The 27767-nt window shown below is 39.9% G+C and overlaps 2 protein-coding genes across 6 annotated transcripts; one reads left to right on the top strand and one right to left on the bottom strand.

Moving 5' to 3' along the window:
- The first annotated feature begins 770 nt into the window (after window positions 1-770).
- On the top strand, window positions 771-25608 carry tecpr2 (tectonin beta-propeller repeat containing 2). 5 transcript variants are annotated; one of them, XM_077538729.1, is made up of 25 exons: window positions 773-943; window positions 1254-1334; window positions 2689-2829; window positions 2917-3045; window positions 4975-5106; window positions 7248-7405; window positions 7473-7626; window positions 10184-10336; window positions 10424-10768; window positions 12149-12341; window positions 12571-12754; window positions 12827-12974; window positions 14091-14324; window positions 14783-14850; window positions 15142-15257; window positions 16681-16857; window positions 16934-17114; window positions 18177-18318; window positions 18383-18701; window positions 19964-20064; window positions 20147-20282; window positions 22223-22371; window positions 23001-23142; window positions 23211-23360; window positions 23568-25608. In XM_077538729.1, exons 2-25 carry the CDS (start codon window positions 1263-1265, stop codon window positions 23714-23716), a joined length of 3873 nt encoding a protein of 1290 aa, XP_077394855.1. In that variant the 5' UTR covers window positions 773-943; window positions 1254-1262; the 3' UTR covers window positions 23717-25608. The 5 variants fall into 5 exon arrangements, 4 of the variants coding, with proteins under 4 accessions (XP_077394855.1, XP_077394858.1, XP_077394856.1 ...); XM_077538732.1 differs by having other exon boundaries at window positions 7476-7626; XM_077538730.1 differs by having other exon boundaries at window positions 774-943; window positions 19967-20064.
- Window positions 25189-26944, bottom strand: ankrd9 (ankyrin repeat domain 9). The gene has a single exon (XM_077538733.1). The coding sequence runs from the start codon at window positions 26562-26564 to the stop codon at window positions 25707-25709; it is 858 nt and encodes a 285-aa protein (XP_077394859.1). The 5' UTR covers window positions 26565-26944; the 3' UTR covers window positions 25189-25706.
- Between the last annotated feature and the right edge of the window lie 823 nt (window positions 26945-27767).

A 27767-nucleotide genomic window follows, 5' to 3' on the forward strand; every position in this document is an offset into this window, starting at 1 on the left:
AATGTATTACTTGGGTAATTTTCATAAAATGCAATTACTAATAGCAAACATCCTTTTTTTTTTTAAAAAAAAAGTTCAAATTCATTTTTGAAATGATGCCTAATGCTGCATTCAACGACGGTCGGAATTGGGACTTTTCAGAGTTCAAACAGTACGCCGCTATCTCCCCGGCATGAAATTATACGGTGAACTACTGAACTGTATGGAATGCTTATGAAATAAGATAAAAACACTAAATTAAGCAAAATTACGAGAAGGTAAGTTTGCTGGCGGTCAAAAATGAGTTTTAGGAACCAAAATAAAAATAACTATTAACCACTATCTGCCATTTTGGTTGTTTATTTTCGCCTCGAACGCTTTCAGGTCAGAACTAAATTCCGACCATCCTTGAATGCAGCATGTTTTATACTTCTACTTAAGAAAAAGGCTCGAGTTACTACTTCAACTTCTACTTCTACTTAAGTCTTTTTAAATCCTAACATGTATATTTCTACTTCAACGTGAATGCTTTTGACACCTCTGTTTATCTCTACACGTTTGCAAACACTTTTCTTTTTTTTTATGAGTTGCGAAATCCACTTTCCGTCTTTTCCATTCGTGGCCTTTTCCTTTCATTCAATTCTTGCGACGTAATTTCATCTCGTTGGAATGTGGAAATGATTGCACGAAAAAAACGTATGACACGTTTAAAATGTGTATTCGTGGGCTCAAATGTTTTGAATTTAGACGGGAAAAATAGAAATAAAAACGAGGTAGCAAAATGACGTCACAATTCAAATGGCGGGGGAGCAGGAGACGGACGCGTTTTGATGACGACATCAACATGACGTCTGCCAGACTGACAGGGCGATGTCGCCTCTGTTTACTTCCATCCAGCTGCTGCAGGGGATGAATAACATCTGGACGCACAGCCGAGCGACTTGTTCCACGCCACATTAAGACTGTGAGTGTGACATTTTTGTCCCGGTGCTAATAATGTTTTATGCCGACGTGCCGAATGCTCGGCTGTTAGCTTATTAGCATATGGTCGGGCTGGCTAGTCCAAAAACACAACAACGCCGTCTGTGAGTGTTGTATCAATTTATTCTGCTTTACATTGTCTTTGTCTTACATTTTGATTGACAACAACCAACTTTACAGTAGTGTTGGCATCTTTATTGTAGTAGTGACATTATACTCAATTCCAAAAATGTCTGCTGGTTGTAAAATATCACTTTTGGACAAGCTAATGAAATTATCCTTTTCCTCAGCAGATCAGAAACATGGCGAGCCAGCCGTCCGTCTTGAGGGAATTCGGCCCACTGCAGCACCTGTTGAACGCCATCCCGGCCAAAGTAAAAAAAAAAAAAAAAAAAATCTATCTATGCACATTTATTTATTTGACACTATCAGGCAATGAGGAGAGTGGCATACAGTGGACCCGTCGAGCTTTTCTAGATATGCAAAGAAACTATTTAACAACTAAAATAGTGACATTTCTCTTTGTGATTACATGAAAGAAGATATTTCAGTTTGAGAAGCAAAAATGTTTTCCTCCACTTGTTGCTGTCTAGGTCCTGATTTGTGAACATATCACATTAATTAATACGGTCCTCAAATAAACACTGCTTTCAAAATTGTCATCTCCTTACCGATATTACTCTTGCTTGGATTGTGAATCATGTGGAAACTGCTCAGGGCCCAGGGCGGATCATGAAAATTCACAACTTTTTTCACCTTTATTAATAGATATGAAAAATAACAAAACAAACAGCAAACATAACGATAATATATCATTGATTGGTTTGAGTGTGTTTTGGAGGAACAATTTGGACAATTGTTTATATTGCTGTTGTATTAGATGTTTATTATTAATTAATAATTAAAAAATATATATATATAAATAAAGATGACTTGACTTAATTTCATTAATAATTAATGACAAAAATTAAAGAACAATTCATTGCTTAATTTATTTTATATTGTGTGTGTGTGTGTGTGTATATATATATATATGTATATAGAATTATTCTTTTTAATTGTCAAATGAAATGAGTTAATGACAAAATTAAAGAATAAAATGAATTATTAATTAACAAAATTAATTTAATTTATATATATATGTGTATATATATATATATATATATGTATATATATATATATATATATATATATATATATATATATATATATATAAATAAAATCCATTAATTTTGTCTTTAATTAATTAAATTAAAAAAAATTGAAAACAAATATTAATTACTTAATATATATATATATATATATATATATAATGATTTTTTTTTTATTGTCAAATGAAATTAATTAATGACAAAATTAAAGAATTTAATTATTAGCTACGTAATTTAGTGTATATATATATATATATATATATATGTATATAATAAAAATGATCATGTATTTTTTTTCATTAATTACATTTAAAAATTACATTAATTATTAATTACTTAATAAATAAGTATAATTATTAATTAATAATAATAATAATAATAATAATTAATTTAATTAAAAAATGTTTTCATTTTGTCATTATTTATTAATGTGTATTAAATAAACCTAAACGTGTATTTACAATCATTTATGCAACTGTTTGAAGTGCAACAACTGTTACAAAAAATGAAAAAAAAAAAAAAAACTAAATAGTGTTAAATCGAAAAAGAGCGTGACTATTGCAATGTATATGTGCAGGTTCAGCGCGGTTTCCGCTCGGTGGTGGTCTACCTGACGGCGGTGGACAGCAGCCGCGACTTTGTGGCAGTGGGCAGCAGCATCGGCATGTTGTACCTCTACTGCCGCCGCCTGGCGCACATGAACAAGTACAGCCTGGAGGTAGGTGGCGCTCTTTTTCCTTCCCATTGTCTCTCATCGCTCTGCCATCGGTCGGCTCTTGTCACGAGAGCACGTGCGTGTTTTTAGGGGAAGTGCGACGCCATCACCGCCATCAAGCTGCTGAGCTGCTTCGACGACCTGGTCGCCGCGGGAACGGCGTCAGGCCGAGTGGCCATCTTCCAGCTGGTGTCGCCGTTGCCCGGTCGCAACAAGCAGGTGAGCGGGTTCACCTCATGCTACACAATTCATCGGCAACTCACCCTATCATCAAATTATTCCATTATTATTTTTGATAATCGATTTAGTCGTTTAGAGACCTTGTTTAGTTCAAAATTGTGCAAATTGTTGTCATTTCAACACTAGTGTTGTCCCGTTTCTGTCGTCGCCCAAGAACGCAGACGGATTGTTTCAACAATCAACAAAATAATGGACAGAGTCATTGGTTATTCAAATAATCATTAGTTGCAGCCCTGAGTAATTCAAACAAACCCAATTCTTAATTTATAGTCAAAATTGGGGATGTAACGATATTCAAACATCATGATACGATATCACAATATGAAGGTCACGATATGATAATTATCACGATATTGTGGAGAGGCTGGCAATACAAAAAAAAGGTCACAATATTGTAAAAAAAAAAAAAAAAAAAAAAAAAAAACTCATACTAAAAAAAAAAAAAAAAAACTACAATATTGTGCTTTTACATCAATGAAAAATATAAAAAATATGAATATTATATATATATATATATATATATATATATATGTATGTATGTATGTATATATATATATATATATATATATATATATATATATATACATATATATATATATATATATATATATATATATATATATATATATATATACATATATATAGAGGCACTTATCTGCGAATGCAAGTACACATTGAGTTTTTACACATATTGACTTGATTCATAATATTACGTTCCCCTGCATCTGACCAAGAGTGTGGATTTTAAACATAGAAGGGCCAAAACATGCCATATGAAAATTAAACTGCACTAAAAAAAATAGCCACCAGAGGGTGCTAGAACAGCACAAATGGAAATCAACCTGACTTTTTTTTTTTTTTTTAACAGATGTGCCGCTTTTAATATTGTGACATGACGACGACGATATAATTGTGGCAGTTTTCATATCACGATATCACAATACTGCTGTTATCGTTACGTCCCGAGCCAAAATGTGTGCCCATGAAATTATGGAATGTTTTGTTTTTAATTGGGAATTAGTGATTCTCATCTCATATATATGTGGGTGTGTATGAAAACTGTATTTCTCTGCCACTGGATTCTGAATCCAAATTTCTGATACTGTGATCAATATATATTCAATATACACAACATCAAAAAAAAAAAAAAAAATTTACATTCAGTTCCAAACTTCAAATTTCCGCTGCTCTTTTGATATCGAGCTGCAAATTCAATTTTCCGCTGCAAATTCGGCTACAAAAATGTCACTTCCTCGTCACTTGCCAGGCTAAAGCAATCAATGAAACAGTCATGGGGTTTCACATGATTGCTTGCTTGTTGTTGGTTACTGCGGGACTCAATTGCTTCGGCCTGGCTGAGCCGGTAACTCTGTATGTGACTGGATAGCCGATAGGCCAAGACTTTTGAGATCGCGAGGCGGCCATATTGCTCCTCTCAAGAAACGTTTCTCAGCATACGATCTTAGACATTTACAGTATCAAAATTGAATTTGAGGCAGTACTTATGAGAAACTGCATGATTTATGATGTTTTCAATGCATTAAACATAAACAAGAAGACTTCAGACATTTTACAACTTACCTTAAATACATGCATAAATTATATGTGTAAATGATTAGTATATCTAATATTGGGGTCTAAGGAAGTGAGCTATAAAAGGAAAAAGGGGGTTTTCAAAGCAGCGCATACCATCCTTATTAATTATTATTATTATTTACTTATTAAGAAATAAGAATAACGCCGCCTCCGGCCTTATACTAACTGCCTACAAGCTGTATATGTCTCATCTGTACGTATGGCATATCGTTGATACAGTAGTCTGCTCACGAGGTGGGAGTAACAAGATGGCCGCCCTGGTGACTTCAACGGCCGAATTTTTGTTGTTGTGTTGTTGTGTGTGCTTTGTAGCTGCGTCGCTTGGACGTGGTGGGCTTCCACAAAGGCACGGTCACGTCTTTGGCGTGGAGCACCAACGGCATGAAGCTTTTCTCCGGGGACGACAAAGGACGTGTGGTCTTCTCCGCTCTGGACCTCGATCAGGTGATTGATACCGTAATTCCGCCACGTTGACACCAGGTGGCAGAGGTTGGGGGGGTTGGTGGCACGACTTGACTTGAGGAAGGAGAAATTATTCATGTTTTTTTAGGTTATTTGGACTGATGGATCGCCATATTCCTTCAGCCATACATTTTCATAACATAGACTCTGCACGCTTTGCTTTTAAGGCACAGGTCCCGCACTAATTGGAGTCTGGCGGAAACTTTGTTTTTGTTGTGTACTGAGGACAAAAAAAAATTCCAAATTCCAGCTTTTGTTTTAAGGAATTTGCAACTCAGGACAAAGTACCTTACGTTTGAAGCCACCCAATTTTCAAGTTAGCAAAAGTTTTGGAACAGACCTTATTAAATAAGAGTTCCATCCATCCATCCATTTTCTTGACCGCTTATTCCTCACAAGGGTCGCGGGGGCTGCTGGCGCCTATCTCAGCTGGCTCTGGGCAGTAGGCGGGGGACACCCTGGACTGGTTGCCAACCAATCGCAGGGCACACAGAGACGAACAACCATCCACGCTCACACGCACACCTAGGGACAATTCGGAGCGCCCAATTAACCTGCCATGCATGTCTTTGGAATGTGGGAGGAGACCGGAGTACCCGGAGAAGACCCACGCGGGCACGGGGAGAACATGCAAACTCCACCCAGGAAGGCCGGAGCCTGGACTCGAACTGGAGGCCTCAGTACTGGAAGGCGGACGTGCTAACCACTCGTCTACCGTGCCGCCCTAAATAAGAGTTATTCAAATTAAAATAATTAAAATAAATATATAACAATAACTAATATAAAAAATAAAACGAAAAAAATAAATAAAATGAAAGTTATTAAATTAATAGATTAAATAGATTAATTAAAATAAATATATAACAATAACTAATATTAAAAATAATTAAAAAATTAAATAAAAATTAAATAAAAATTAAATAACATAAAATTTAGTCAATTAATGAACAGATGTTAAGTAAAAGTTATTAAAATTAAAATAATTTAAGTAAACAAATTAATTAAAATAAATATATAAAAATAACTAATATTAAAAAATTACAAAATTAAATAAAATGAAAGTTATTAAATTAATGAACAGACGTTATTAAGTAAAAGTTATTAAATTAAAATAAAGTAAATAAATTAATTAAAATAAATATATATAAAAATAGCAAATATTAAAAATAATAATAAAAATAAATAAAATGAATTATTAAATTAATGAGCAGATATTAAGTTATTACAAATTAAAATAATTAAAGTAAATAAATTAATTAAAATATATTACAATGACTAATATTAAAAAAATAATAAAAAATTAAATATAATGAAAGTTATTAAATTAATGAACAGATGTTATTAAGTAACTTATTAAAATTAAAATAATTAAAGTAAATAAATGAATTAAAATAAATATGTAAAAATAACTAATATTAAAAATAATAATAACAAAAAAATAATATGAGTTATTAAATTAATGAACAGATGTCATGAAGTAAAAGTTATTAAAATTAAAATAAATAAATTAATTAATATATAAATATATAACAAAAACTAATATTAAAAAAAATAAATTAAATAAAAGTTATTAAATTAATGAACAGACGTTAAGTAAAAGTTATTAAAATGAAAATAAAGTAAATTAATTAATTATTAAAATTAAAATAATTAAAGTAAATTAAGTCATTAAAATAAAAGTTAATAAAATTAAAATAATTAAAGTTAATAAATTAATTAGTATAAATATATAACAATAACTAATATTTAAAAAAAAAAAATAAGTTATTAAATTAATGAACAGACCTTATTAAGTAAAAGTCATTCAAATTATTACACAGAATAACATACACTACACACTTGCTAGTTGGTAATGCTACGCAGGGCAAAATGATGCATTCAGGGGTACATTCCACAGCGTGGCAAACTTCACTTTTCTTCGATTACGTGTATGACGGCCGATTAATCGGTCGGGCCCTTATAAAAACTACACTGAAAACTAATTAAAACGAACTCAATTTAAAAAACACAATTCAAAATGCGATCAAAATTAACTACAATGAAAATTGCAAAAGGATAATAACCCTGCTGAGTCCCGCCCGCCAGCAGCCTGACCATCAGGATGCCCTTGCGCGTGTCTCCAGGGCACGTGCACGCCGCTGCTCCTGTTGGAGGAATGTGCGGGTGTGGTGCAGCTGGACTACAGTCAGCAGGTCCTGCTGGTGTCCACGCAGCAACGCTCGCTGCTGTACTGCACGCACACGCAGCGGGTCCAGCAGCTCGGCGCCAAGCCCAGAAAGAGGTGAGTGGCTGGCGTCGCGTGAAAGTGGCCACGTGAGCGCAAATGTGTTGACGCGCGTGTGTGACAGCAGCGGCAGGTACGGAGCCTGCTTCCTGCCGGCTCTTTGCAAGCAGAGCGACCTCCAAGTGTTCGCGGCCCGACCGGGACTCCGACTGTGGAGGTCCGACGTCTCGGGTCACGTGGTGGACACCAGACTGCTCAAAGCCGTCTTCAACACGCAGGTACTGCTGGTTTCTACGTGTACTTGGTATTTCACGAGTAGTGGTATTTGTATTGTTGGCATCGGTAACTGATACTGATTGTGATTTGTGATGATGTACTTCACTACTACTGCTCCTACTTTTCCTGCTACCAATACCACAACTGCTCCTTGTCTTTCTTTTGTACTAGGGCTGGGTTATCGATACTAATTTCTTCAATCGATTCAATTTCGATTCACAAAGAGTTCAGTTCGATTCCATTTGGATTTTTTTTTTTCCCGATTCACTTCAATTCGTCTTAACTCATTTGCTCCTAAAAACGTAAAAAAAAACGTTCTATTTTAAATATTGCCATGGTCCCAAAAATGTTTTTAAATGGTTAATTTTTTTTAATTTATTTATTTTTTTTATTATTATGCTCTCGCAATCAGAAGGCTTTGATGCAGTCTCTGACCTAAAGAGGACCCTTAAAGCAATGGTAGTTATTACAAAAAAAAATGGCCAGCAGGGGGCAGCAGAGTATAAGAGATCAGCCAGGGCCATGTTGCAACAAGCTCACTTGTACTTCATTACTACTGATACCTATGTGTATTTTGACACAGATACGACTTCTTACCGTGTACTATGTGTAGTTCTACTGATACTTGACTGAAATTGATACTGGTACTTGACTGCTAATGCTAATGCTACTCTTCCTGCTACAGGTACTTCTTTTCTTCTGATATTAATACTTCGACTGGTATTTCTATGAGTACTGATACCAATACTTCTGTTAATAATTAGGGATGTAACGGTTTCCAAACATCACAATATGATATTGTCACGATATGAAGGTAAAGATACGATAATTATTAGGGCTGGGAATCTTTGACTGTCTCACGATTCGATTCGATTACGATTTTTGGGTCTACGATTCGATTCAGACTAAATTTTCGATTCTCAATTCAAACGATTTTCGATTCAAAATTACTTGATTGACAAATGATTTGTGCTTCAATTTACAGATATGCACAACATTGTCATGGTCTACTCCAGTCTGCTTTGCTAGACAAAATGACAAATAGAGACATTAAAGCAGGGGTGGCAAACTGCGGTCCTCGAGGGCCGGAGTCCTGCAGGTTTTGTAGATTTCCCTACTCGAAGTGCAGCTGATTCCAATTAACAGGCTCGCTATCAGGTTTCTGCAGAGCTTGCTGATGAGCTGATCATGAATCAGCTGTGTTGAAGAAGGGAAATATCCAAAACCAGCAGGACTGTGGCCCTCGAGGACCGGATCTCGCCACCCCTGCATTAAAGTGTCTTTTTTTTGTTTAAACATTTATTAATTTTGTATTGTAAGTGCCTTTTTCCCCCAAAACAGCATGTGGGCTACAACTGCCTTTTCCCCTTCTTCTTCATTTCTAATTTAAATAAAATCGATTTTTGGATATTAATATCGATTCGATTAATAAATGAGACTCTCGATTCTTTTATGAATCGATTTTTTGGCACACTCCTAATAATTATCACAATATTGTGGGGACTTTGGCGATGAAATTAAACTGCACTTAAAGAAATAAAAAATAATAATAAAAAAAAAAAAAAAAAGCCACCAGAGGATGCTCGAACTGCACAAATGGAAATCCAGCCGACATTTTTTTTTTTTTTTTTTTTAGCAGATGTGCTGCTTTTAACTCATTTGCTCCCAAAAACGTATAAATACGTTCTATTTTAAATGTATTAAGTGTCCCAAAGATGTATTTATATGTTTGTTTGTTTTTGTTTTTCTTTTTCTTTTTACATTTTTTTATGTTTTTGTTTTATATGCTAGAGCACACAGAAGGCTTTGATGCAGCCTCTCAACTGCAGAGAACGGGGGGGGGGGGGGGGGGGGGGGGTAATGGTAGTACCTGCAATGACAAAAACGGCCAGCAGGTGGCAGCAGAGTATGAGCTCAACCAGAGCCATGTTGAAAACCAGCTGATTTCCCCACAATTCTAAGCAGATTTGTGAATAGTGATGAAAGCTATATTTTAATGCTAATTGCTGCAAAACGGAAATTGATAGAAATATACTTTTTTTTCCTGATGAAAGAAGAGAGTCTAATCTTTTTTTTGGTGTGGTCCATGTTTTTATAGTAATAGAACACAATATTTTGTGGGGCCTTGCCAAATCAGTCAAATTCCAGTAAAACAGCCGGGAGCGAAAAGGGGTTGCTTCAGTGAAAATGGCTGCCAGTCAGCAGTAATATCGTGAAATGACGACGACGATATATTGTGGCAGTTTTAATATCGCGATATCATGATATTTCCGATATCATTACATCCCTACTAATAATTTGGGATGTAACAATAACGACAATATCGCAATACTCATCGCCATGTTCCGATATGCCAAGTTTCCATGTATGCCGCTGTAGCACCCTCAGGTGGTGCGTACATTAGTGCAGTTTAATTTGAATCGGGCATGTTTTGGCCACCTTCGTTTTAATTCGTTGTGAATTTGGTACTCGTTCTATTTGCAATTCCATGCCACTTAATCTGCTCCGGCTGCTGATACGAAATACTAAAACCTGTATCGATTTTCGTTTGTCCGACAGATCCCCCACTTTGAGATCTCGCCTCGTCCCTGCCCGGCGGGAGCGTACCGCCCGCCGGAGCGTCAGCTGGGTCTGCTGAGCTGCTCCCTCAAGGAGGGTTGGATCCTCAGCTGGAACGAATACAGCGTTTACGTGCTGGACTGCGTCAACCAGGTGTCGACATCTTTGACGCGACGCCGGCCGCCGGGTGGCAAAAAAAAACAAAAAACGTTCACAATCTCCCCCTGCCGGTGCGTTCAGGCGCTGGTGGGTGCGCTGGAGAGCGGCGGGGACATCGTGTCGCTGTCATGCTGCGACAACGAGATCTTTATCCTGAAGGGAGACCGAGACCTGATCCGCCTGTCGGACACCCCGGACGGCGTCTCCCGTTCACCGTCTCACTTTCCTGCGCGTCTGTCGTCGCCGCTGACGCCGCACGCCGGCGCCGTCACGCCGACGGGTTGGGTGGAGACGGCGCAGCCCATCAGGACCATGGCCATCATCGTCGAGGGCGGCGCCGGCGAGAGCGATGAGCGGCGCGCCGGGGAGGAGCGAGAGGAGGAGGAAGAGGAGGAGGAGGCGGAGGAAGCGCAGGAGAAGGACGAGGTGAGGATGGCTCGATTATTTCACACATGAGGGACAAAATATTAGGAACACAGGGTTTTCCCTGGCTCAAATTGAGGCACAGATGGTATCACCTTGACGATGATGGCTGACTACCGATACCAGTTATATCTTGACTTAAGATATCACATACTCACGGCGGTGACCGATACGATTATGGGCCGCCCTCCTGCGGCCATTTTACAATCATGGACTAGAAATGAGAAATTATATGAATACTAGGGGTGTTAAAAAAAATCGATTCGGCGATATATCGCGATACTACATCGCGCGATTCTCGAATCGATTCAATAATCGGCAGAATCGATTTTTTTTTTTTTTTTTTTTTTTTTTTTTTTTAGGATTCACACCTTGAGCATGGAAGAATGTTATATGAACGGCACATTAAGCCTTAATATTTTTATTTTAATACTGTTCAAACATGAAACAGATTACAACCTCTATAAGACTGAAATTTCAGATAAATAAATAATACATTTTCATATAAATCTTACATTCTACAAGCTTACTGATTAGTATTTTCTAAATATGAATGAAAAAAAATCGCAACAATCGATTTATAAATTCGTATCGGGATTAATCGGTATCGAATCGTGACCATTCGTATCGGGATTAATCGGTATCGAATCGAATCGTGACCTGTGAATCGTGATACGAATCGAATCGTCAGGTACTAGGCAATTCACACCCCTAATGAATACAAAGTTGCCATTCATTTTTTTTGCCATGTTTTAACTCCAATCATGAAAAATTCATCCACTTGTACATATTAAACTGTAAATATAGTTCAGCGTTGTTGTAAAATAATTATGTTTATTGTTATTTTGACAATAAATTTTAATTTAGTTTTACTTAGTCTTTTCACTAAAATTAATTACATTTTAGTCATAATTTAGTCATCTGGTTGTATTTTAGTTTTAATCCAGTTTTAGTCGACTAAATTGACAGTTTAGTCGATATTTTACTTCAATACATTTAATTTTATACAGAAAATTAAAAACACAACCTATTTGTAACTTGTTGTACTTGTAACGATATCCAAACAAGACGATACAATATCGCGATATGTAGGTCACGATACGATAATTACCACGACATATATATTTATATATATATATATATATATATATATATATATATATATATATATATATATATATACATATACACACGTATATACATATATATATACACATATATATATATATATACACATATATATATATATATATATATATATACACACACATATATATATATATATATATATATATATATATATATATATATATATATATATATATATATATATATCGCCCAGTGATGTTTTCTGTACCTAATGAAGTGTCCTGTTTTGTTCAGGGCACCAACGTCCCGAGCAGCTGCTCACGTAGCAGCCGCAGCAGCTCCGTCACTTCCTGGGACAGTCTCCACGGAAACGCCTCCAGCGACGCCGGCTCACGCCGCTACAGCGCCCCCCTGGGGCAGGAGGAGGCCTGGCAGGAGCTGGTGGTGAAGGCTGTCAAGGTGAAGAAGAAGAAGAGGCAACGACAAGGCAAGACAAAAACAGAAATACTCGTACCACGATTGTTGCTTGTGCAGGCTCCTCGCGACCGTTGCGGCTTCACGCAGTCACATAATGAGATGTGAAAATGTCTTCTTAGCCCAGTGATGGGCAATCTGGGTCCTCGAGGGCCGCAGCCCTGTAGGTTTTGCAGGTTTCCCTCTTCCAACACGAGCTGTTTCCAATCAGTGGGACTCTCTCTTTGTTTTCTGTTTGGCAGACAGCGGAAGTGGGAATCGTTTGTCCGAGAGCAGCTGCTCGGAATCCATGTTTGTCGTCCAGGATGGCAGCTGCAGCGACGGCGGCACATCCCTCCTGGGCCCGGAACTATCGCAGCGGGACTCGCCGATGGAGATCAGGGACGGAACTGCCAAGGAGGATGAAGCTCACGAGGAGGATTACAGGTGTGTCATCGGCCTCCGCTTCCTGTTGACATGAGAAGGATTTTAACCACCAGCTTCAACCCCGCCCCCAAGCAGCCTGCCCCCCTCGGAGAAGGATTCGGCGCCCCTCACCCCCGATGTGGACGTGCTGCTGGAGTGCACCTTCTCCTACATGCGGCCAGAAGACCAGCAGGACGACCCCTTCCTCCTCGGTCCTGAGATCCGAGCGGAGGCGGGCCAGGTAAACCGTATGTCCAGACTTGGACATTGAGCTCACTCTGCTTCATCTATCCTTCATTCCTTCCTTTAGTTTTTTCTCTGGTCTCTCAAGCTCTCACCAATCTGTTGGAATTGAGAGGTGTCTGGGGTTGGTGAAAGATTATGGTTTTGCAACCCTGTGGGTGGCAGCTGGTGTCTGGTTGGTGCTGGATTACATTTTGCTTCCTTCCTTCCTTTCGTTTTTTTCTCTGGTATCTTGAGATCTCCCGAATCTGGTGGAACGAAAACATTCTGGTTTTGTAACCCTGTGGGTGGCAGCTGGTGTCTGGTTGGTGCTGGATTTCACTTTGCTTCATTCCTTCTTTCCTTCCTTTAGTTTCTTCTCTGGTCTCTTGAGCTCTCCCCAGTCTGTTGGTATTGAGAGGTTTCTGGGGTTGGTGAAAGATTCTGGTTTTGCAACCCTGTTGGTGGCAGCTGGTGTTTGGTTGGCGCTGGATTTCATTTTGCTTCCTTCCTTCCTTCCTTTTGTTTTTTCTCTGGTCTCTTGAGATCTCCCGAATCTGGTGGAATGAAAACATTCTGGTTTTGTAACCCTGTGGGTGGCAGCTGGTGTCTGGTTGGTGCTGGATTTCACTTTGCTTCATTCCTTCTTTCCTTCCTTTAGTTTTTTCTCTGGTCTCTTGAGATCTCCCGAATCTGTTGGAATTTAGAGGTTTTCTTGGGTTTGTGAAAGATTCTGGTTTTGTAACCCTGTGGGTGACAGCTGGTGTCTGGTTGGCGCTGGAGATCATTTTGCTTCCTTCCTTCCATCCTTTAGTTTTTTCTCTGGTCTCTTGAAATCTCCCGAATCTGTTGGAATGAAAACATTCTGGTTTTGTAACCCTGTGGATGGCAGGTGGTGTCTGGTTGGCTTCATCTTTCTTTCCTTTGATCTTTCATCTGGTCTCCTGACCTGCTGAACTTCACAATTCTGGCAAGACTTTGAAGTATCCGGTCAAGGTGAAGGGTATGGGAGACAAAAAAAAAAAGGACAGAGCAATGGTAATAAACAATACTGAGCTCTCTCAAAAAAAAAAAAAACAAAGTCCCCAGTGCGGACTTTGCCGCTTGCTCAACAAATTTGCATTCCAACATGCAGGAGGAGGATTCAGCGCCACCTGCTGGTGTGACGGACCAGACCGGAGATTCCGGACTTGCTGTCAAGAAGCTGAGCGTGTCCAGCGACGACGACGACGTGAGCGACATATACCGCCACAGTCTGCCCCGCGTGGGCGGCGCCGACGTGGAACACGGCAGCGCCAATAAAAGTCATTCGGCGGATGAAATTTGTCGGACGGACGCACGGGACGGACCCGGACGTAAAGCTGAGCAGGTGAGACGTTTTACCATGATATTATCCTTGTTTTAACCCATTTGCTCCCAAAAACGTATCAATACGTTCTATTTTAAATGTGTCCCAAAGACGTATTTATACGTATTGTAACGTGTTTTACGGTACCTACCCTTAAAACAAAAGATGCGAGCCTCCAAATATGGTCCAGAATTTCGTGTTCAATTCCCAGATCGGAAAGGTGGGCGTGGCACCCAAACTCTGAAAAACCACATCTCGAAAAACGTTTAAGCTAGAAGGGTCAAACTTGGCATTCTTTCTTTTGATTTCATCAAGCAGCAACGGAGGCACCTGTCCTCAAGAGGGGAGGGGGGTTGAAGGTTAAAGGGGATTGTCACGGGGGGGAGGGGGACTCCTGCCACCCTCAACCGCCCATAATCAAGCAAACAAAAAAATTCAATTAGCAGCTCTCACGTCCGTCTTTTTTTTTGTCTTTGTAGTTGGCTGAGAGCTGGATGGGGTACTCTGGACCCGGATGTGGAATCCTGAGTCTTCACGTTACTGACAGGTGAGTGTGTGTGTGCGTGATGCAACGAAAAATGGTCAGCGTGTGCAGCCTATAGAACAGAAAAAACAGTGTGTTGTTGTTTTTCCATGTGCAATGAATACCTTTAAAAAGTCATTTTTCTACTTGCTGTCGACTGATGATGACATCACCTGTGCTAACGACCAATCTCGGCTCACCTCTTTTCTGGGTTTCGTCAGTAAACTGAGCCATAATTGGTCGTTACCTACTTCCTCAGCCAGGTGATGTCATCACTTAGTTTGAGTTGACTAATATGACCTTGTTGCGTGTCAGATACGTGTGGTGTTTGGACTTCAAAGGCGGCCTCTTCTGCAGCTTCCTGCCGCAGAGCAGCCTCCACTGGCAGCGTTTTGAGGACAACATCCACCAGGTGGCGCTCTCTCCCTCCGGTGAGGTCTCCACACACACAGTGTGTTAACGAAAGGGGTGGGAACCTCACGATACGATGCAATATGCGATACAAGGCTCACGATATGACGATACCACGATTAGCGATATTCGTCAGCTGATAAGCACTTTGTATACAACAATGCTTGTTTTAAAGTTCTTTATAAATAAAGTTGAGTTGAGTTATAAACTGTGACACCATTTTTTTTGTGTAACATTGCAAAAGTAAATAAATAAAATTAGTTCAATATTAAATCCAATTAAATTGATATTCCTCAGAAATGCCAAAAAACTTTTTGTTGTGCAGCATTGAAAAAGTAAATAAATAGATAAATAAAATTAGTTAACTATTAAATCCAATGAAATTAATATTCCTCAGAAATGACACAATTTTTTTGTGTAACATTGCAAAAGTAAATAAATAAATAAATAAATAAAATTACTTAAATATTAAATCAGAAATGACAATTTTTTATGTAACAATGCAAAAGTAAATAAATAAAATTAGTTCAATATTAAATCCAATTAAATTAATATTCCTCAGAAATGACATATTTTTTTTGTGTAACATTGAAAAAGTAAATAAACAAATTAATAAAATTAGTTAACTATTAAATCCAATTAAATTAATATTCATCAGATATTACACATTTTTTGTGTAACATTGCAAAAGTAAATAAATAAATAAATACATAAATACAATTACTTAAATATTAAATCAGAAATGAAAATTTTTTTGTGTAACATTGCAAAAGTAAATTAAGACAATTACTTAAATATTAAATCCAATCAAATTAATATTCCTAAAAATGACATAATTTTTTGTATAACATTGCAAAAGTAAATAAATAAATAAAATTACTTCAATTAAATTAATATTTCTCAGAAGTAGTGTGCTTCACAAAGTGGAAACATAAAATATGTTTTCAAATGTTAAAATTGGTGTGCCCTGCGACCAATTCAGGGTGTACCCCGCCTGCTGTCCATAGCCAGCTGGGATAGGCTCCAGCACTCCCTGCGACCCTTGTGAGGAGCAAGCGGTTCAGAAAGTGGATGGATGGATGGATGGATGGATGGATGGATGGGTGTTAAAATTGAAGTTATAATCCATATTTTTCGGTTTCAGTTGCTAGACAGATAAACACAAGTCCAAGAGCGCTGATGAGTCTTCTTCTCCTAAAGACTTGCGTCCATTTCCCCGCCACTCTAATGAGGCGCTCCCCCTAATGGCCTGCCAAGTAATTGCTCAATAAGTCATCAACAACGGAGTTGTTCTAGTGGTTGTATATGAACTACAAATATCATGATACTTGGCGTAGATGTATCCATAATCAATCGGGTGACAAAGTATCACGATTTATCGCGATATAGGTATATCGTCACACTCCTCATTAGTACCGTGCTAAGCCAAGCATCTGTTGCCAGGTAACCTGCTGTGGAAGGTGGAGCAGAAGAGCATGACGGCGTATGCGTGCGCCAAAGTGTCGTCGGCGCACGGCAAGCGTCACTGGTACAAGGCGGCCAAGCAGACGGCCTACGTGGCGCTCGGCGACGACTCGGCCTGGATCATCGCCACCAACGGGGATCTTTACCTGCAGACAGGTAACATGCTCGTTTGCCATGCATCCGCCTCGCCTCATAACGAACCTTTTTTTTTTTTTTTTTTTTTTTTGTCCAGGCCTGAGCGTGGAGCGTCCATGCGCCCGCTCGGTCAAGGTGGACGCGCCGTGCGTCTTCAGCCAGGTGTGCGTGCGAGGGGGCGTGGTCTGGGCCCTGAGTGAGCACAACGCGTTGTTCTACAGGGAAGGACTCGACAGCTTCTGCAGCCTCGGAGATTCCTGGAAGTACGACACCGTCAGGTAAAAAAAAATGTCCCGACTGCAATTAAGAAGCATTCAATTCGATGGTGGGGCTGTGCAATTAGTCAAAAATCAATTGCAATTTCAATTATTACACAACACAATTTCAAAAGCAGCAGAATTGTAACATTTTTTTTTACTAATACTAATTTTTGAGTTTTTTTTTTTAGCACCTTTTTTAAATTTTAAAATAACAAATTTAATTTTTTCTTCATCCAAACGGAACTTGCATAATTATAGTGTTTCATTGAATTTTATTTGTCTTAATATATTTTTTTATTTTTATTTTTTTATTTATTTTTTTTTATTTATTTTTTTTTACAATTAAACATTTTTTTGTTTTGTGCCAAATAAATAAATAAATACATAAATGATCGTCCTACTGCGCAGTATACAAGCAATTAAAAAATAAGAAACATTATCATAATGTAATTATTATTTTTTTTGACCAAATAGAATTCGTAATATATATTTATAATACTATATACAGTATTTATTTATTCATTCATTCTTTTAATAATTTATGTTGGCATTTATTTTTTGGTAAAAAACAAACAAACAAACAAACAAACAAAACAAGATAATGTTTAAAACAAACCAATAAAACAAAATGTATTACGAGTTATTTTTAAAATTTAAAAAAGGTGCAAATGTGTAAATTTAAACAACTCAAAAATGAATAATCTTTTTTTTTTATGATTATGCTGATTTTGTATTTTATTATTATTATTTTGGTTAAAAAAAACAACAAGATAATGCATAATACGATTATGCTGATTTTGTAATTGTGGAGTGTAATCATGGAAATTGTAATTGAATTTCGATGAATTGCACAGCCATTATTATTATTATTATTATCATTATCATTATCATTATCATTATCATTATTATTATTATTATTATTATTATTATTATTATTATTATTATTATTATTTTATTATTATTACTATTTATTATTATTGTTTGAAGCGCTACTTGCAGTCCTTTGTGTGTTAGCGGTGCTGTAGACGCGACATCGCATAAACGGCGGTTTTGTCTGCTGTGACCTATAACCTGTGACAGCGAGGCTCAGGGGTTGGAGCTCATGTGTGTCACGCTGGGGGACGACGGCACGGCCTGGGCGCTGGACATCAGCGGGAGACTCTTCTTCAGGACGGGCGTCTGCTCGCGACGACCGCAGGGGGACGACGACCACTGGTGGCAGGTACTGGTGGCGTGTGCATACGCATACGCAGGCAGGTGCATGTCTGATGATGCGTCCTCCTCAGGTGAGCATTTCCGACTACGTGGTGTTCGATCAAGGCAGCCTGTTCCAGACGCTGCTAAGCGCCACGCAAAGCGTCGCCACGGCAACCAAGGCCCCTGTGGAGCGGGTAGTGGCCTTCCTGTCGCAGGACTCGCGGCGGCAGCCCAGCCTGGTCGGCGCCAGCGCCGGCGGCGGCGTGTGGGTGGCGTCGGGGCGCAACCGGTTGCACGTGGCCCGCGGCGGCCTGGTGGGGACCTTCTGGCAGAACCTCGTGCCCAGGGGGACCGTGGCTGCCACCAGGTGGAGCTCCGTCACCTCCTCAGCTGTCCCGCACAAAGACGGTGAGGCAGGTGCCTGATATGGAAGACCAAAACTGACAATATTCAAAATAAAACAAATGAATAAAAGTGAAAATAAAAATGGATATTAAATAAAATACCATTAAAAAATAAAATACAAATGGAAATTAAAACAAAATATATATATATCCATACATAAAATTAAAAAAAAATAAAATAAAAAAAAACAAGATTTAAAATATAAAAATAAATATAAAAACTGATATTAAAAAAATAAAATACAAAAAAATATATATAAATGGAAATAAAAATGAATAAATAAATGTAAAAATACAAAAATAAAAACCGAGATACCAAAAATAAAATTAGGTGTGGAAACACAAAAATAAATATATAAATATAATTAAATAAGCAATAAATATAAACGCTCTGCTCTCACATTTATTTGAGCCTTTTTATTTATTGATTGATATTTAATTCTATTTATATATTTTTGTATTTATTTTTATATTTATTTTTTAATCTAGTTTTATATTTTTGTATTTTTACTTATATTTATTTATTTCCATTATTTTTTATATTTTCGTTTTTGAATGATATTTTTTTCATGTCAGTTTGCAAAGGTGGAGTCCAATCCAAGACAGGCTTAGGACCGCCCCCTCATTTGAATAACATTTGGCCTGACAGAGCATATGCGGCACAAAATAAATAAATGTGAGAGCAGAGCATTTTTAATTTATTGATTGATATTTGATTCTATTTCTATATTTATATTTGTATTTATTTCCAAATTTATTTTTTGAATCTCATTTTTTATTTTTGCATTTTTACTTTTATTTATGCATAAAAATGCTCTGCTGTTTTTATTATTTATTGATTGCTATTTAATTCTATTTACATATTTATATTTGTATTTATTTCCACGCTTTTTATATTTATTTTTTTAATCTTGTTTTTTATTTTTGTATTTTTACTTTTTATGGATATAAATGCCCTGCTGTTTTTATTGATTGATTGATATTTAATTCTATTTATATATTTATTTTTGTATTTATTTCTACATTTATTTTTATTTTTTGAATCTCATTTTTTATTTGTGCATTTTTACTTTTATTTATTTAGTTTTATTTTCCATTTATTTATTTTTTTTAATTTAATTTTTGAATTATACTTTTCATGTCCTTTTTTTTTGGTCACTTTTATTCATTCATTCGTTTATGTTTAATTTTGTCACTTTCGGTCCTCCATACGCCGACACATCCACTTGTGTCACATGATCGCATTGAACAGCAGGTATGTTTCAGCAGGTGCCTTCCTGTGGTTGGCTCAGAGCAAGAAGGATCTGTTCTGCGTGTGGGATCAGGACGGAGAACTTCGCCCGTCCACAGTCACGCTGCCGCCGGAGGTCTGTCGCGTTTTCACATTCGCCTTTTCCTGATTATTTTCACTTTCCTGATATTCTCCCGCCGTTCGTTCACCTTTCCCAGGTGGAGCTGAGCCAGCTGTCCGCGTGCCGTGACGCCCTGTGGGGACTGGACAGCCACGGCCGGGTGTCCATTCGCACCCTGTCTTCGTCCTGTCCCGTCGGTCTCCAATGGACGCCGCTGGACCTCAGCCAGCTCGGTGTGTAACACGGATGGCTCTTACGTCACTTGTTGCCGGGCAGAAATCGCCAAAGTGCTGTCTGCGCGTTTGAGGTCTCGTTGTTCTGACTAATTTAACATCAATAAAAAAAATCATGTGGGCGCGCGAGCACACACCTGCCCCCCCGTCACCCCGACAGCTGAATGTTGCGTAACGAGCTCTATCAGGTCTGTTTTTAGTCGCGGTCTTTCTCGCTATCAGCGAGCGCATGACTCCGAGTCACAGGTCCCGCCGCTTGTTTATGTCAACCTGAGACTGTGACGGTGACGCAGGCGCGGGGGTCGGCTTTCAGCCCGCTTGCCGTAAAGAGCGCCACTGATATTTGCGTGATATTTGATGTCGTGACCCGACACTCCTGTTACCTAATAACGTTTGCTAACACAGAATATACAGTATGTCTCCGATTAGCTGACATGATCTAGTTTAGTGTTTCCTAACCTTTATTGAGGCAAGGCACATATTTTATATGATAAAAATCTCAAGGCGCACCATAAAAAAAAAAATATATTTTTAGACCTATAAAGTGAAAATTCCAATGTCGAGTTAGAAAACGTTAGCTAATGCCAACTGTGTGCTAAATTTAGCTAAGTTATTACCTAATAATACTGTTATGTGCTAGCAGATTTTACACGCTAGCAGTTGCTAACGTGTCTGTGATATGTTAACGTTTGCTAATGTGTCTGTTGTCTGATAAAATTGGTTAGCATGTAGCGAGTAGTGACGGGAGTCGGAGGCACAGTGTTGAAGTCCGGAGCCAAAGACCGGCGATTTATTGACATCAGCTTCTCAGCGTTTAACAGCAACAACAACTCACTCTGCGCGAGGCTCACAGACCTACCAACATTTTGTTCTTTTATCCTTTCATCCTTTCATCCCATCCAACTCCTCCTTCGTCCCAAGGTTCCGTGGGTGAATTATGTTCTCATCACCACACAAGCCCCCCCAGAATTCACCCATAATCAAACTCCGGATTAATGTGTCAGTTACACGCTAGCATAGGATAACAAACATGCCTGTTCTGTGCTATTGCATGCTAACAGTGGCTAAAATGTTTTGTATTATTGTATTAGACATCCTAATGTTTGCTATCTTGCCTGTTACATGCTAACACACATTTTTTTGTACTAACATTTGCTAACTTGTCTGTTATGGGCTAACATTAGCATGTTACATGTTAACAATGTGTCACTTACATGCTAGGATAGGGTAACAAACATGCCTATTCTGTGCTATCGCATGCTAACAACGGCTAAAATGTTAGTTACTTGCTAATGTGTCAGTGACATTCTAACATTTGCTATCTTGCCTCTTACATGCTAACACATTTTTTGTGCTAACATTTGCTAACTTGTCTATTATGAGCCAACATTAGCATGTTGCATGTTAAAAATGTGTCAGCTACATGCTAACATAGAGTAACAAACATGCCTGTTGTGTGCTATTGCATGCTAACATTGGCTGAAATGTTTGCTACTTGCTAATGTGTCACTCAGACAAATCCTAACATTTGCTATCATGGCTGTTACACGCTAAAACACCTGATACGTGCTAACATTTACAAACAAATCTTTTACAAGCTAGCAAATGTTTTAATATCTATCGTTTTATTCTGTCCACTTCCAGGTTGCTGTGATGTGAAGTTGACATTTGTTGTTGTTGTTGTTGTTGCTGTTAGCATTTAAATTGACCTGAGCTGATTGGTGAGTATCAAGTCGTCAAAGGTTAGTGGGGCGGCTGTGAAATACGAGTCTGTTCTCCCAAAAACAGACTGACCTGGAATCTGCTCTCAAAGTCCAGATGCTCTTGTTAGCACTCATGTACCACCTTATCCTTAAACTCCAGATTCACATCTTCAACTAGATAGCACACTATTGTGTATACAGTAAATATGACATTTACATTGTCTGTGTTTGAGACAGGGAGTGTACGTTTGGTGAGCATCAGCTGCGGCAGTCAGAATGTTTGGGCTCTCGACAGTCGAGGACTGGTCTACTTCCGGGTCGGAACCCAACCACTGAACCCCAACATGATGCTTCCGGCTTGGATCCACATAGAACCACCTGACCAGGTAACATACTTCTAGAACCTTCTGACCAGCACCAACCAGAGCCAGATTACACACTTCTAGAACCACCTGACCACATAACAAACATCCAGAAAAACTTGACAGAACCACCTGACCACATAACAAAGATCTAGAACCACCTGTCCAGACCCCCTCACCAGGTACCTCAAATCTAGAACCATCTACAGTATTGCATATTTAAGACCAGCTGTCATCCCTTGGAGAACTTCCGGTCATGGTAAATCTAGAAGTAATTGTACAGAAGCATTCTTGCAGGTATACATCAGAGGACCACACTTAGGAACACCTGGCCAGCTATCTACAAAAATTTGACGGAACCACCTGACTAGTTAATGCAATTTTGGAACTACTTGTCCAGGAGTACATCTCCATTTAACACCTATTATGTATGACAAGCAATCATGATCTAGACCCACCTGACCAGATAACAAAAAACTACAAATCCATAAATCCCCTGTCACTGTAGCATAACTGTACATAGGACCAGTGACCTGGTTCACCCACATCTAGAACTGCATATCCATAAAAACCTGCCCAGGTAACATGTACACATTGTAACACACATCTAAGAACCACTAGTCCAGGTGATTATGAGGTTATGATCCTTGCAGCCTGTCGGAGTCCAGCTCATCAGTATTGAGACAAGTCCAAACGATCATCACCTGTGGGCTGTGGACAACAGAGGCGTCGTCTTTGTCAGGACGGGACTCAGTGATGAGATGCCAGTCGGGACAAATTGGGAACTGGTGCCAGGTCTGTTTGTTTTCTACTCAAACGATGTACATGCGTCTTTGTCCTTGCCTCAACTGTCTGTCTTTCAGGTCTGACTGTCAGTCAGCTGGTTCTCAGTTGTCGGACAGTTTGGGTCCGATGTGTCAATGGAGACTTGGCTCGACGTTACGGCGTCTCCGATAGAAACCCGGCCGGAGACTACTGGAAGAAGATCCCAGGAATCGCCAACTGGTTGACTGGTAGGACGGGTTTCGTACCACTTGGTGTAGGTTTTTATACTGGGTCGATATAAGGTGCTTAGCAGGTGTTAAATGGTTTTGTCTTGGGTTCTTTACTCGGGTGGAAAAAACTCTAAATTTGGAAACTCCCATGGAAATTGACAGAAACTTTTCCACCCGTGGATCCTCCAAGGTGGTCTCCTCCAGTTTTTCTTTCTGTCCCCGCAGTCACTCCAGACGACGACTTGTGGGCGGTGACTGCGATTGGCGGACTGGCCCGTCGGATGACTAAGCTCCTCCCACAAACACCCCGTCGCCCCGCCTCTTCCGGAACGAATGCCGGCGACGATGTTGACGACGAGTGGGAACTCCTCTGATGCAGTTCCACGTGGACTTGTGTAAAATATTTTTAAAGTTGTTTTTTTCCAACACCTTCTCATGGAATGATGCTGAACTGGCATGTGACGTCACTTCCTGGCAAAAGTGCGATGTTCTTTCACATTTCAAGGATGCACTTTAAGGCCAAGAGATGACTTGGACTTCTCGACTTGGTCTAAACGGGTGTTGAAGATGCCCTCTGATCAAAGGAATGTATAGTAACAACTACTGTATGAGGAGTATAACTTCTTTCGTCCAGACTCTGTTTTTAAGGGATTTAATTGATGGTGGTAAAACTATTTGGGGAACAGGAACTCTTCTCTGAGGAAGCACCCTCAGTCAAGGACGCAAGGACTCAAACGACCTCTATCCAGCCAGTTTTCCGTTTGATTCAAATGATCAGCTAATCAGCAAGCTCTGGAGAAGCCTGATAACGATCCTCACCTGTGTTGGTTGAGGGAGACATGGGAAACAGGCGGGATAGAGGTCCCTGAGGACCAGGGTTGAGAACCACTTGGTCTAGTGGACTACTTATATACATAGTCACTTCACACTGGTGGACTTAAACTGACGCTTTAGACACCAGTGAATTGATGGACTCTAGTGCCAATGGGTTCAAGAACTCTTAGGGATTTACGGAACCTGCCCCCTGTGATGAACTACATAACGCAGACCTGAACAGACTTAACTGACCTGAAACCGACTTTGTTGACTCACCAGTGGACACCAGTGAACTGATGGACTGGGTCCAATAACTCTCACGGTCACAGGCAATCTTCATCCCTTTAGGGGATCTACAAACAGTACACTTACAGACTTCAACAATCAAGACTGACCTTGAATCCATTTGGTAGACTCAGTTGAACTCTTGTAGACATTCCGGACACTACTTGATGGACTGGAATGAACACCAGTGGATTGGGTTTGAACTCTTGGGTGAGAACACGGACTATTCCATCTGAGCAAGTCCCCTGTGATGCACTCTAATGGACACACTGCACACGAGGTGGGTCACGGATGTCAGCAGGTTGCGATGGACGATTCTGGTGGACTACATAACCCAACTTCATGACTTGTTTGACCTTGACTGCACTCTGGTAGATTTTGGTAGTCTCACGCAGAAGCCCCGGACTTCAGTAGATTGGGAAGGACTCAAGAACTCTTATGATACTGGGTTAAATAAAACTTGGGTAACAGCGAACAGGTGGGATCACCTGGTGCCATGATGGACTTTAGTGGACTACTTACAGTAGATACTGTTTACTCTGACTTCAGCGCACTTTATTAACCATGCTTTAGCAAACTGTAACATGAATAGATTCTGGTGGACTTTGGGGGTCTTAGAATTAGCTGCACTTTAACTGGACGTTTTAAGTTCTGGGTCAGAGGAGGAAGGGGATGTTGTCCTGTTATACGTTATTTAGAAACTCACCTAGGAACGTATTAAACACAGGAACTGACAAGTCCAGCATCAGTTGAGTGTCCTTCACTTTATTACACAATCAAAACAGAAAATGTGTGCAGGATGGCTATTTACTTCATTACAAACATCATGTTTCAGTCTGTTTTCACAGCAACAGAATGTCTAGTCCGGTTCACCGTGTGGCTGCAGAAAAGCAGGCATCTGGCTCATTTGACCCGTGACGGATTGTGCTGAAGTCCTGAGAGCCTGAACGGTCAACCAACCATGTCCTGTGGAGACAGACATCAGCTGACTTGACTAACCGTAAATACACTCGAGAAAACGTATATTTTATGGCATTCATGACCGGACACTTAGAAATTAGCTGCACTTTACACTCTGAACACTTTTAGTTCTGGGTCGGACTTTGGTATCGGAACGAGAAGTGATGTCGTCCTATTGTACATATTAAATGCCCGAAGCTGCTGACTCCAGTGTCAGTTGTGTCCTTCACTTTATTACACAATCACTCTCAAAACTGTACACGGGCTTATGGTCTGGAGTCGGTCTTTAAATCACAAACACTATCATGTTTCAGTCTGTTTCCACGGTAAGGGAAAGTCCAATCTCAGTTCGCGGTGCGGCTGCAGGAAAGCAGGCAAATGGCTCATTTGTCCCGGGACAGACTGGGCTAAGGTCCTGAGGGCCTGCAGCAGAAGAGGAGGCGGGGCCAGACCGCTCAACCAGCCAAACACTTCCCGTCCCAGGAGGTATTGCCAACGCTGAGGCTCATCCTGCAGTCGGCGCAGCGCCACGGGTTCCGGTTCTGGCGCAAAAAGCAGCAACAGGTCCAGGCAGTGCCTGGCATCGCGGCGCTCTGCCGCGCCGGAAGCGGCAAGTCGCAGCAGCGCCGCTTCCAAGGATTGCGGCCGCGCTCCGTGAGCCAGGAGCAGCAGCAAACAGTCGGGGCGGGACAGTTCCACCGCCAACTGCACCGCCGTCTTCCCCGCATCTGCCCCGTGCGCGCAGCCCCCGCAGCTGTTCAGGTACTCCTGCCGCCATCCTTCAGGCGCCGCATCCACCATCAGGCCCAGGATGGCGGTCCGGTTGTAGCGTACCGCCACGTGCAGGTGCGCCGAGCCGCTGCTTCGGCACACGCCGCACTGTGACACGTGGAGCGCCTTGACGGAGAAGCTGCGGAGAAGGTAGCGAGCGTAGTCCTGGTGGTCGTGCACCAGTGCGTACATGAGCGCGTCGGCAGGCGAGAAGGCGCGCGGGTGGCCGTCATCCCACAGGAACACCTCCATGCTGCGCATGTCCTCCAGCAGCCATGCCGGAAGTTGGTCTCGTACCGCGCAGTAGAAAGCGAAGGCGGTGCGCTCGCAGTGCCGCTGCGAAGGGGACGGGCTCGGCGGATGCGGCGTGGACGAGAGCAGCCACGGCATGACTTTTGGGAAGAAACCTCAGGACTGTGTTGTGAGCTTCTGCGGTGGCTGTGACACACTCCAGCAGGCGTCCCTGCAGCTTTGAGACATTTATAGTCCACAGGCAGTCCAACCCCCCCACCCTCCCTTTGGCTACCCGCCGCCGCCCTCGGGTGCCTCCATGTGAGGACGTTTGTTTGGGGGGCTCGAGAGAGGGGGGTGGTGCTAAGTGCGTATCTAGCGTTGCAGGCATAGCAAACATTGTTACACCTCGACATGATTGATTATCGCTGCATGGTCAGACTACAACGTGGACGTCAGTCCGACACAGGGTGCGCGTGCCATTGATTTAAAGTGGACATCACGCAAACGTGTTCTGCCTCCATGTGTTGTAAATACAGATGACATTTCAATTAACTCTTACGGGGCTACTTTGTTAACTTTAAAAATATATTATTAAAATAATATAACTGTTTGTTTCACCTGCTTTTTTTCATATAATTTTATTGTATTAATTTTAAACAAGTTATACACACATCTTGAAAACACTTCACAAACAACACAGAAAAACCAAACAAATAAGCCAGGGGGGATACTTAAATAAAAACTTTTTTTTTTTTTTTTTTTAAAGAGCATAAAATTACAGTTCTCATTGCTTTCTTGTTTGTTGCTGTCAATATCGTATTAATGTATTGATTGGTTTGCAATGCAAAAACTAATAAAAACAAAGGTCTTGAATGACTAACTTTGGATTTGTGTATATGAAATTTCGCCAAAATAATTATCATGTTAATCATAAACATTTTTTTTGTTCACTATCATCATTACAGAAACCAAACAGTACATTTTTCCAGAAAAGACAGAAATTAGAGTGAATATGATCAATGTTTCACCTGCTTGTAACCAGCGTCAGGTTTTTTTTATTTCTTCGTCGTCGTCTTCTGCTTACTCTCTTCTCTTTTGGTTATTGGCGGGTGACATCTAGCGGTTAAAAGGTGCCATTGCCACCACCTACTGTGCCAGACGGGTCAAAACAAAAAACTAAACATGAAATATATTTTTGAAACGTGATGGAACTAGCCGAGTGAGGAAAAAATAATGGAAAAAACACAAATAAATCATACGTCACTTATTATTGAATGTAAACAGTTTTTACAATAGGTTTTCAGTCTTTCTGTTCTTCCTGATGATGGTAATTGTGACAAAATTTTTAGTTCAGGAAAA

Source organism: Festucalex cinctus, chromosome 12, assembly GCF_051991245.1.
Source record: "Festucalex cinctus isolate MCC-2025b chromosome 12, RoL_Fcin_1.0, whole genome shotgun sequence".
Classification (NCBI taxonomy): domain Eukaryota; kingdom Metazoa; phylum Chordata; class Actinopteri; order Syngnathiformes; family Syngnathidae; genus Festucalex; species Festucalex cinctus.

Bases quoted from the DNA above. Each gene is read 5' to 3' on its own strand.
- ankrd9 (XM_077538733.1), bottom strand. From the start codon at position 26,564: ATGCCGTGGCTGCTCTCGTCCACGCCGCATCCGCCGAGCCCGTCCCCT.
- tecpr2 (XM_077538729.1), top strand. From the start codon at position 1,263: ATGGCGAGCCAGCCGTCCGTCTTGAGGGAATTCGGCCCACTGCAGCAC. The intron at 12,342-12,570 runs GCAAGACAAAAA...TCTGTTTGGCAG, and splicing joins GAAGAAGAGGCAACGACAAG to ACAGCGGAAGTGGGAATCGT. The intron at 12,755-12,826 runs GTGTGTCATCGG...CCCGCCCCCAAG, and splicing joins GCTCACGAGGAGGATTACAG to CAGCCTGCCCCCCTCGGAGA.